This window comes from Nestor notabilis, unplaced genomic scaffold, assembly GCF_000696875.1.
Source record: "Nestor notabilis isolate BGI_N333 unplaced genomic scaffold, ASM69687v1 scaffold13731, whole genome shotgun sequence".
NCBI classification, from domain to species: Eukaryota; Metazoa; Chordata; class Aves; order Psittaciformes; family Psittacidae; genus Nestor; species Nestor notabilis.
In genome coordinates, this window is record NW_009913420.1 from 8,913 (window position 1) to 20,526 (window position 11,614).

At 38.9% G+C, this 11,614-nt stretch overlaps 1 protein-coding gene across 1 annotated transcript; it reads right to left on the bottom strand.

Annotated features, from left to right (window-relative positions):
* Window positions 1–296: 296 nt before the first annotated feature.
* On the bottom strand, window positions 297–11,609 carry KDELC2 (KDEL (Lys-Asp-Glu-Leu) containing 2; the record flags this gene model as incomplete). Its single annotated transcript, XM_010023196.1, has 8 exons — window positions 297–921; window positions 1,752–1,856; window positions 2,854–3,048; window positions 3,752–3,948; window positions 5,326–5,542; window positions 5,950–6,236; window positions 7,654–7,851; window positions 11,555–11,609. Coding segments are annotated over 8 exons (1,380 nt in total), but the record flags the coding sequence as incomplete, so codon positions are not given.
* Between the last annotated feature and the right edge of the window lie 5 nt (window positions 11,610–11,614).

Consider the following 11,614-nt stretch of genomic DNA (forward strand, 5'->3'; position numbering starts at 1 on the left):
TGGTCTCACCTGAAGTTCTTAAGTCCATTTGTGGATCTGCGCCTATATTCACAGACACGGTTAGGTCTTCACAGTGGTGTCTTGGCACTCAAAGCCCTTTGATTGTTTTAGATACCCAATCTGCTTTAAAGCAGCATTTAATTTTAGTAATTCACAGCCATGGTGCTTATAAAAGATTATTCTGATCTTTCCCCCTCCCCTCCCTTTTCCTCTGAAATTGATAAATAGTCTATCATGTTCTTTTTATTCTGTTATCTGTCACAGACCACAAAATAATCTCAAAGCAACAGCAGATTTGATATCTGTGAATCTCAAATACTTTCTTTGTCTAGTTAGAAAACTGTTTTGTATACAAGAAACAATCTAACACTGAGGTAAACTTTATGAAGAAATCATAACACTGTTATAGTATGTTGCAAATGCTCCTTTAGAATAACCTGCACTGACTCATGGAAGATCTTTTGTGGATGACTGGTTCTTCATAAAACTTTGGTAACTAGGTCCCAGCTAGTACACAGGCAGCACTGCGCTCTTCTTCCTGATGCTGCAGTACATCAAACAAACGCCCTAGATGCTCCCCATTACAGGCTCAGTATCTGTCTGGTGGAGGTCAAGGTTACAAAATTCTGGGAACCAACCTTGTAGATCAGAGTCAGTGTGAAAAAGGGTATGTCAAGACAAGAAGAATAAGTGAGTAAGAATGTTTGCTAGTGCATAATCGTCTTAAGATTTCACAGCTTAATTCCTATTTGAATTCTTGCATTGTAAGTGGGTGATTTTCTCCATCCGGTACAGTTACAGATCTTCCCTTAAAGGCTTTTTCCTGTGGCAACTGCATACTGAGTCTCTGTCATCAGGCTGAGGTACAAGTTCCATTCCATCCCGTATTTCCGGTTTGCTGGCTTGGCGTTTGGCATACTTCTGAAATATGTAAACAACATTTAAGGATGCTATAAGCTCCAACGTATAATTCATGAAACAAAATTTTCCTCCTCCCTTCCACTCACAAGCTTGCCTTTATCCAGGCTCCTTATGTCATTGTTTACAACCTGTGTACAACGTGTCTTTATAACACACCTACTAATAGGCTACATTACCTCTGAAACCCACCTTTAATGTCTTCCCCTGTCCTATTATTAATGGTAATTTCAATATTGCCATTATTTGTGCCTCTAACCACTGAATGCAGATAATGCTATCATTTTTGTACACTGAACAGTTCCAAACTGTGTGTCAACCTGCGGCTGCTGAAGCTGAGATCTAACTCTGCACAGCAAAACAGGAAAAAGAAATTAGTACTTTCAGAGAACAGAAACTTCTTTCACCAGAGATTTGCATCTCCTAGGGAAGTAATGACTGTTTGGCCTGCTTCACTCCTTACCACTCTACTAGCTGTAATTCTGGAATTTCTTTTCCATATATTCATTGGTTTGTAATACAGCAGAGTAACTCATGAGGAGTTAAGTATGAAGGGAAAAAGGAAGAAAGTTGTGTACAGATTACCTATCTCCTACATCTATTAGAAACCACACACCATGTGACACTGAAAACTGACTGTGGGGATAGGGGCAAAAGAACATGGTATCTGAGTCTGTAAAACAACTATTATGTCAGTTAATGAAGTAAGTTTTAAGAAAACTCTTCACACTGATCTGTGAATAATATGAACCATGTCTGCTATTGATTGAATATGAAGTTCATAGCATCAGTAGCAGTTGGGGAAAATAACAAAAGGGATGTACTGTACAAACCTCGAGCACTTTGTAATAGTAGCAGTAAAGCCTGTGAGGCTGAAGTAATTCTCTTGCTATTAACTGTCCTTCTTTAGCAATTTCTCTTGCTTCTTCATCATTTTCCTGGAAGATTGAGATGAAATGAATGAATAATAGAGCAATCAGCAAGTTACGCAAAGCCTGGCTGGCATTAGAAGTTTTATTAAAGGGGCTATTCAAATCTGGAACAAATCTGCAATTACTGGTAGACTGTAAAGGCACACTTTAACTTGCAGATTTTTAAAAAATACCAGATTGCTTTTATGGTCACAACCGGTCCCTTGGGGCTATCACTAACAGCTTTCATGGGTAATTGTACCATTCTGAAAACTCAATTGATTACTGCTCTACTGTTCTGTCCAAGCCACAAGTCTCTTCAAAATCAGGTCCAAAATCTCCCAGACGTACTTAGTTTTACAGAGGACAAAGCCACAGTGTTGTCCTTTCCTGTGCAATCCAATGTCTTCCTTTAAAAAAATAACTCCACTTCCATTCATGTATTTACTCCCAGGTGTTTTAGGTCTCTATTTCAAAACTTTAAGTATTCTCATCTGATTCTTCATGAAGAACAACAGTACTCTCAGAACAGAATCTTTTCCTATGCTTTTTAATCCAATAGCTAAACTTAAAGCACAAGTGGTGTTTTCAATCTCACTATGATACTGGTTTGGTTACAGAATGGTCTCATTCTGAGCATGTTACAGAGCAGCAATTTTTTGTACATTCAAACCAAACATGCAGTGACTTCTGTTCTAGTCAAGACCCAAAAATGATAAAAGAATTATTTAAGTGGTATCTAGGATTCTGGGTGTTTCTTTGAAGATTAGCTGCATTAGTCAGTATACCAAGACTCTGACTCACTAAACACTTCTGCACATACCTAAAATGAATTCTTAAGCATTTCCCTCAATAGAGATGGTTACTTGAATTAAGGCCTTCCCATCTTATATTAACAACAAAATGTAATTCCTTTATCCCAGGATCTCAATATCAAGTTCATGCAAATGGAAAAGAGAATATTAAGATAAATTATTTACATATTTGCTTGTCACTTGGAACTTGAATTAGTAATGGAACTTACCTTAGCCCATTTTATTTTCTCCAGCAAGTCCTCTAAGTTTCTCTTGACAGGAACATAATGTTTCCAAGGTTTCAATCCAATATAAAAGTGTTCATAGTACTGGGAATCTTGCTTCAATACTAGACTGTCACCCAGCAAGAGGTATGGAAACCTGTAAGCTGCTACAGTCCCATCTACATTCACTTGGTATTTGTACTACAATATGAAGATAGAAGGAAAAAAGGTTAAACAATGCAAGCCAGAATAGGAACTCTGTCTGCTTATTTTCACAGGCAAGGCTTAATTGTGTTTATTAATTCTCATCTTCAAACCTGTTTTAATGTTAAGCAGGTGTAGTTTCATGGTGTTCTGGGTAACATACTTGAAAAAAAGATTTGTTTTCAACCCAAGACTGACAGTCAAGAACCTGTGTGTCACATGAACTGCTTGATGGATATTCTATTAAAGTTTCCTGGAATAGAGAAGGGAGTAGAGCTGGGAATGAAATAAAACTAATCTATGCTTAAATTCAAAAAGATTAAATTTATTCTGATTTAAAATTATGTACTTATGTAGAATATTCTGAAACATATTATTATATAAAATAACCTGAAACATTACACTAAAAATAACCATGAATGTACTGCTCTGGCAGTAAATGCTCACGGCTGTTACAGCATTTCTGATACATTAATCTCTTAACAGAACTTCAATTGCCATGTATTATAATGGCTTTTTACAGAACTCTGTCCTTTTTACTTTTTTTACCCCTGCTGCAGTGGAATTTGTGTGTTAAAAAGTGCAACAAAATCACCCGTCTATTTTGTTTACTGAATGGAATTAACAAAAGTAAGCCTTGTCTTCTCAGTTGGTAGGAACCTGAAGCAAACTTAATCCAAGACTGTAATTTGCATGCTACCTTAAAGAAGTCAAAGAAGCCCATCAGTGGAACCTTTCCCAGCTCTTTTTCTTTTTCTCTGAAGAAGAAATATCCTGTTATTCCAGCATCTAGTAGTTCTGGATTTTCCTTGGATAACTTGACAAGATGGAGACGTTCTTCTCGGCTGTCTCGACCTCTGAATAAAGCTCGTTCAGTTTTGTTTTCCCAGAATGGGCCTATGAGCATTGAGTGGTAAGTTAAAAGCAAACAGTAATGAAATGTTCATGGTATGTGTAGTGCAAATAAGGAACATACTATGATTGTGGCATTATGCTCAGAGACATGGTAAACGAGGCATGACTTCTTGTAGTGAATCCATAATTTTTTATTTGTCATGGGTTTACACTCCCAGTTCTGGCTTGAATTTTGGGATGAGAAACTGAACCACTCATAAAAGGAAAATCAGAGAATTGCTTTTCCACTCAACAATTTTATATTTAAATAACTTGAAACATCTTGCAAGCTACATACGGTATTATAATCAAATTGTGTAAGTAAAATACTAATAATTAAAGTAATTCCCCATCCATAAAGCCTGCCACAATAACCGAAATTTCTTTAGTAAAATTTATTTCTGTCGCTTAGCAATTTAGTTAGGTCTTTGAGGAATCACTTAATGATGACTTAAGATGGAAAAACTGGCTATATTATGTCCTCAAAATACTTAGCAAGAGCCTGAAAGACTTCATCTCTGGTTACTGCCTGCTTTTAAAAACATGAAATACATCCTTCCTCATCCTTCTACTGGAAATTTCGTTAAAGGACCTTCTAAAGTGGAATAAGCTCTTGCCATCTTTTAACAGGAAAAGCAGCTGTATTAAATCAGTAAACACAGTGCTTCAAACAGGTAACTGAACTAAACTAATTTAAAAGCTAATAAATAAAAGAGAAACTGTGAACTAATAAAATACAAAGAAGTATCTCCTAACTCAAGTTTTGCTCCTGAAGTATTGTTCATGCCATTTATCTGATCCCTAAGTATTCATTAATTTCCTGGGGGGGAGGAAGAGTCAGTAAAACTGCCTCTTCCTTCAAAGAAAAACAATTTAGAAGATCCCACTCTGAGGTGGGTTTTTTTTTTATATACAGACAGTATTTTCTTACTTGAAAGAGGCTGCAGCATAGTACTAGTTTACTTCTTTTGGGATTCAAATTCATTTTTATGTAAACAGGACATTGGGCCACATCACTGTCAGGAAAAGAATTACTATTTGATTAAAAAGAACATATTCAAGTCCTTTGCTGAGGAGAAAGGCCTTTTAATTGTATTTACTTTTCTTTTGACAGGTCACAGTAGCTATCTTCTGGATACCTTTAAGTTAAAATTCACCATTATTGTAAACTGGACTTAAACTGTGGCTCTAAATCCATATTAAACACCTGCTTAGCAGTGGTGTTAAAAGTGTTTACACTCTGCAAAGACTGACCTGCTTGTATTAAGAGACCTCCTAAGGCACTTGTGAACTAAAGACTTTAACACATTATTTGAATGCAACTTGCTGCTTTGATAGAATTTACAAATTCTTTATTTAAATCCATGATCTCTCATTTACCTGTATTTCCTTGAATAGAAAGGAGATCATTTGTGACTCCACGTAGGGTTTCTAGAGTCGAGTGGGTTACATCATACGTTGGAAGGACTATGTCTCTTGAATCCAAAGAGCCACACCATGAAATGACAGGTATAGGACCAGGTGTATCATTAGCTTTCCGATACTCAACTGGCCAATCTCCAACATTAAGATAGAACTCCACATCAGGAAGGTGAACCTAAATGTATACCCAAGAAAGGATAATAACAAAGATAGAAGTTGTTTGTCACATATATTCCTTGGTTCTCTTATGTCATGCAGTATCAATAAACCTCCTAGTTAGTTAATAGATTTAGCTGAGCTTAAGGGATGAATTTCAAGTTTCTGCCCCATAAGTATGAAAGGAACACTCACGGAGACCAGCAAAAGCCTTGCAGAGCTGGGCCTTTGCCCCTGCAGCTTTCCTAGCAATTTAATTACTGTCAAGTTCATCTCCCTAATGTTATCCCTAAGATATACTGTCATCTTGATGAAAAAAACACAAGTCAAATCTTACTTGAGGGATTATAAATCTGAAGATACAACAAATGCAGTATTGCCATATTAGAACATGACTGAATAGTTCTACATGATGAAAACTGATACCTTTCTTGCCAGTGACAGGAGCATTTCATCGGAGAACATTTTGAAGTCTGTATACTTCCCTAAGGAGCGACGGTAGATGCGATTATTGAGAATAGTGTAATGAACAATAGCACCTCTTGTCTGACTGAACTTTGCTGGGATTTCCTTAAGCATTCGCTGAAGGTCAATGGTGGGGAAAGAAGTGAAGTCCTTTGTAATCCGAGGTTCTTGGGATGGACAAGACATAACATTCTGCCAGATCTCAGGGTCCTCTTCAGGACAGTCACAATATTCATGATAAACTGGTCCTGCAGAAAACAAAGCACTGAGAGTCTGTATTTGTGATTCTACATCAGTCATAATTCCCTAAACACATGGTCATATAAATGTAGACATTACAGTGGCTTGATATTTTTTATTCCAAATTTCCTAAAGTTTTCCTGGGAAATCATGCTCCCTGTAACATTTCCGGGGTTTAGCAGCGTAACTGAGAAAACAGCCACATTCTTCTCTTTTCAGAAATCAAAATGCTCAATTTTTTTGTTCTCAGGGTAAAATTAGTCTGCAAAATGAAGCTCTATTACTGTGCTATCTGCCAAGCATGTAGGGTATTGTAATACAGAATTGTTCTAACTGTCCATAACTACCAAAGCTCAGGTATTAAAGAGTTTCAATTTTAGCTTAATTCAGAACTGTGATGCAATAGTCTCTACCTGTGGTATAAGGTGTTTTCTCTTATGTATAATCAGGTATTCTTTCTGTCCTTTATAAGCAGAGGTGTGAGCAAGAGCCTCGTAGAGCATGAGAAAAAGCCCTGATTTCATAGACTTCTAATCTAAACAGGTTCTGTCCTGTGTCATAGTTTCGTGGCTGCTGGCAAATGTGCATCAGCAAAACCAAAACATACTACTACCTACCTTGAGGACTCAGGACAGTTTCATTTCAGTTTGAAGAGATTTCTAAGTTTATATTTAGGAAATGCTATTGAAAAGAAAAAACCAAAAAACATGACCAGATTCTCCTTGGAGTGGTGAACTGAAACAAGGCTCTCCAGAGAAGTAACTTTATGTTTTCCTTTGCTAAACAGCTGTCCATTTGAGAGCAAGAGAAGGAAGATAAAGAAGCAGATCTGGAATGAGAGAGTAATTTGCTTTGTTTTCCCTCCTTTTAAATATTTTTTTTATAGTATAGGTCTGCACTGAATTAAACTGGGCTAATGGAAAGGAAGTTAAATATTGTCTGGTTAAAAAAATACTGTCTTTGTTGTTATGAAGGATCATGCTTTTTAGAAATCACAGATAGCTGAAATATATAGTGTCAGGGACACCACAAACTCCTTGCTTTTGCAAGTAGTATTTTCTACTTTAGATAAAAATAACACAATGTTTAAGTGAATACTTGCTTGGAAACAGTAAAAATATGAGCACTGCTCTCTTATTTCCTACCAAATCTGAAGAGATCCATTCCCCCATGCAAGAGGGAAGAGGAAATACCCAGACACATCACCTTAATGTCAGGGGCCAAAATCTACATACTTATGCATCTAAGTCCTGTAAGTTGGCAATGTACAGAGATTGTCACTGCTTACTTCTCTGTGTAATAATATTTGTGAGGAGAGCACATGAACAAGGGCAAACAGACCTCTAATTTCCCACCTCTTCCTAAAATTAATCCATAGCATTTCTGTGGCTACTACTATATATCAAATAAAAAACATAGCCTCACCTTTTAAAATATAAGGAGATTGTGCTACATGCTGATCACCATAAAGTATGTCAATTTTTAACCCTTTTCTGACACTCCCATACATTCGATACCGCATTAGAAATGTGCCATCATTTCTATCCAAAGGCCGAGGCGTGTAAATTCTGGTGACTTCTTTTGGAGAAAGTGCTTTAATTACCACTTTAAACTCTGTTCTTCCTGAAAAGAGCAAAATAAAACCAGACAAAAGCACTTTAAGCTCATAGAATCACATATGCAAAATAAAAGTGACAGCAAACTCTATTGGATTAAGTCCATGGAATTTTATTTAACTTTGCACTAGAAATTTTTCAATTATACCAAGTTGGTAAAATAAATTTCCAGTGATGGAAAGTGATGGAATATCATCCTAGCAAATTTTCTTGATCATCACATACCTAATAAATGGAAAACCTGTAGATGGAGATAAAAAGTTAAATAATGATTACAAGACAGAAGGAAATGCTAACAGTATTTTGAAGCAAATATTAGGTTTAATATTAAGTTTTCAAGTTAGTGGTCTCTGGAGTAAGACAGTTAGGAAACCAAGTTAAAATAACAGGAGAAAAGAATACTTGCCAGCTTGTGGAAAGGCAGTTGCAGCATGCAGGAGTCAGATATAAATCCACCTTTGGGCTGCAGCTGACTGTCTCGCAAATTTAAAGTCCCAGCTACTGAAAAGCAGGGATAAGAGAATGATAGTAGATAGAGATTTACCCTGGACATCTGTCTGACCTATGCTTAAAGATCACCATCATTTCATCGTTAATGCAGTGTGATATTTTAACAGGGCATGGAATGTCTTGGAGACAACAGGAATATGCATAAACATAAATCTGTTATGTTCCTTATTTCTGTCACAAATGGTCAGCATCAACTTTATTCTTCAAAAAAAGAAGGGACAAGTTATTCACAAAATATTACAGTCTAACCTTTGCAAACCAAACAAATGAATGCATGTTCCACAAAGCAGTATACAGAAAGACATGGAACTGAAAAAATCCAGATAAAATCAAGATGTTATTAAAATTCCAATGCGTCCCAACAGCACTGACTGACTGAGATGTTGCAGTTAATTCTATACAATCCATATTTTAATATACTTTGCATCCACAAATAAACACACTGATGTGGTAAATACAACAGTCATTTAATCATGTCTTTTTAGAGCACTGCATCTTGAAATCAGATTCAAGTCAACTACTGTGCAAGAGTCTCCAGATTAAATTAGGCACAACCCTTATGATTTCAGACATGTATTTCCTGACATGCGATGCCTCTTCACAGAGAACAGTTACCCTGAGTAACTCGGATTCTTCCAGATGTTGTTGTCAAGAGCTGATCCCTCAATCAATAAGCATATGGTCAGTGTCTGTGAGCGGAAGACTCTCTCACAGCTGAACACACCCTCTTCTGCTTTGCGTTCCAATGTAAGAATATAAAATGTCGATTATTTATAATCAGTTTTCTTACTATTCAAGGACCACGCCAACTGAAGTTGCTAAGGGACACGTGACATTCCTTCTTGGAATGCCAGTGTGGCAAACAGCACTCCCACCAACTAAGAAATGCAGAATATTGCCTTCAGTAGCTAGCAGATGTATGATGAGAAGCCCTCATTTGATTAAGTATCAGTCCGGAATGATTTCCAGAAGTGCACCTCTGACCTCTCAGAGGTAGAGGAATGTTAAAATTGCTCCCAATATGCGGTACTTCTTTTTCAGAGGAATGATGAGTGGAAACCTTCCTGCTTGCCTCGGTAGTAGGCTGAAGGGACATGAGCAATACAGCTATGCAGTATGACATTTCCCTGGGCAAGTGTAGCTCAAGCAATGCTAATAGACTGAAACGCCACAACAATTTCTATGAATGGCACCTCCACAAATGGAGACTCCATAATCTCTCTGGGTAATTCACCCCAGTGTCTGACCACCTTCACAGCACAATTTTTTCTTGTGTTCAGACTGAATTTCATGTGACTTATTCCTGTCTTCAGGAATCTCTCCTGTTTGCTGTGATCTTCCAGAGATGATCACGAGTGGCCTCACAAGGATATTAGCCAGCTCCCTGAGCACTTCTGGGTGCATGCCATCAGGCACCACACCTGGGCATGTCCAGATATTTAAGTGTTCCTTAACCAGTTCCTCTTCTACCAGGGGTAAGTCTTCCTTGTACCAGACTTTCCCTCTGGTCTCAGGGGCCTGGGATTCCTGAAGGCTGGTCTTACCAGTAAAGCCTAAGGCAAAGAAGGCAGATTTATTTAACTATCCCAGCAGGGATATTTTGAGATGTAATTAGTTTATACTGGAAATTAGTGCCCTAACAAATATTACCAACTGCAATTCCTACTGACATTTTACAAACAGAATTTGAACATCTCAAATCATTTGAGAACTGAAATTTACAGCCCGTGTCTGTATGAGTACATTAAACAGTGCTCATGTGATGGAATATGATCAGCTGTACCACTACATTGTTTAAAGATCCTTGGCTCCTAAATAATTCCTGGCAGTTAGTGTGGGCCAAACCAGCAGCTCTTCCGTGTTGGCAGCACGCATGCACCACCTCAGAGTGGAGCCTACAGAATGTCATTGTGTGAATGGAGACCACTCCATGCCAGATGGCGTCAGGACCCGGAAACACTCTAAAGACGCAGAACTTATTAGTATAAATACTAACATGAACACACTGAGGTCAAAGCTAGGTTCTCAGTACCTACCTCCTATCAAGTTTATCTTGGAGGATTTAAACTAGCATGAGAATCCAAATGAGCTTCACACCTTTTTATCTTTAACAGCCAGTTGTTTGAACCCAAGGCTCTCCCCACGTGGCTGAGTGAATGTGCAGTTGCATTCTTCAGTACATGTCAGTAGTACTGATGTTGTGCTGCAATCCAGCACCAAGTTGCACAGCAGCTGGAGAAAGTCCAGACCTGAAGTCTGTGGGGTTCTGTCTGACTGAAGACGTAAGCTGTATGACAGATGTCTACTGTTTAACTGCACAAGCAGCAGCCTGCTAGCTGCAAGACAGGAAGAGTCCATGCACACTCGGTAGGTAATTTCTCAGTACCATCTATATCAACAGTAAATAACACAGAGCAAAATAATGAGCTCTTCCTTATTACATACATTAGCAACACAGGATTTCCACTGCATGTCTATCTCATGATGAAATCCTAAATGCAAAAGTGGGTTTTATTCTAAATTACAACTACTAATACAGAGTTTGTGGAATTAACTTGCAGCAGAGAACAGCTGACTGGCAGCATGTCACCGGACTGCGAGAACAAACCCCAGTTTCCACCCTCGGAAGAAGTGTCAGAGGAAGGTTTGTGCTTGTGCTGAGTAAACAAGAGGAAAATTGGTCCTTCTTAATAAAGCAGCAGTAGGATAACGGAGCCCAGAGTGCTGTGTTGAGACAGACGCTGTAAGCAACTGGTGTGTGTTCACCACTACAGCAGATAATGACATCAGCGCTTCTCAGCAGGGTTCTGGGATTTCTTTACCAAGAGCGCTGGTTTATTCGAGCTTGCTGCTGTAAATCACACACTTTCAAGGCTATGGGCAAGACGCGGAGCTCGACGGAAGGAGGCACTGAGCTGCACCAGGAGAAAGGAGGGATTTGAGCATGTGCTCCGCTCACCCGCCCGCCACCGGACCTGCGTGTCCCGGCCGGCTCTGGAGCAGGCGGATGCTGAGTGGGGCTGGAGGAGAGTGGGGCAGCCAGCGGTCGGAAGCAGGGAGAGGAGGAAAAGGAAGAGGGAAGGGGGAAAGGGGAAAGAGAAAAAGGGAAGGAGTGTGCAGCTCCGCCGGCTCCTCCGAGGACACCGGGGGCAGCCGGGGCAGGGTGTCCATCCCGCCCGCCCGCAGCCCTCTCACAGTACCTGGCGGGGAGCGGGAGAAGTTGCGTCCGGCCGTGCTGACCGCCTGGATGTAGAAGTACC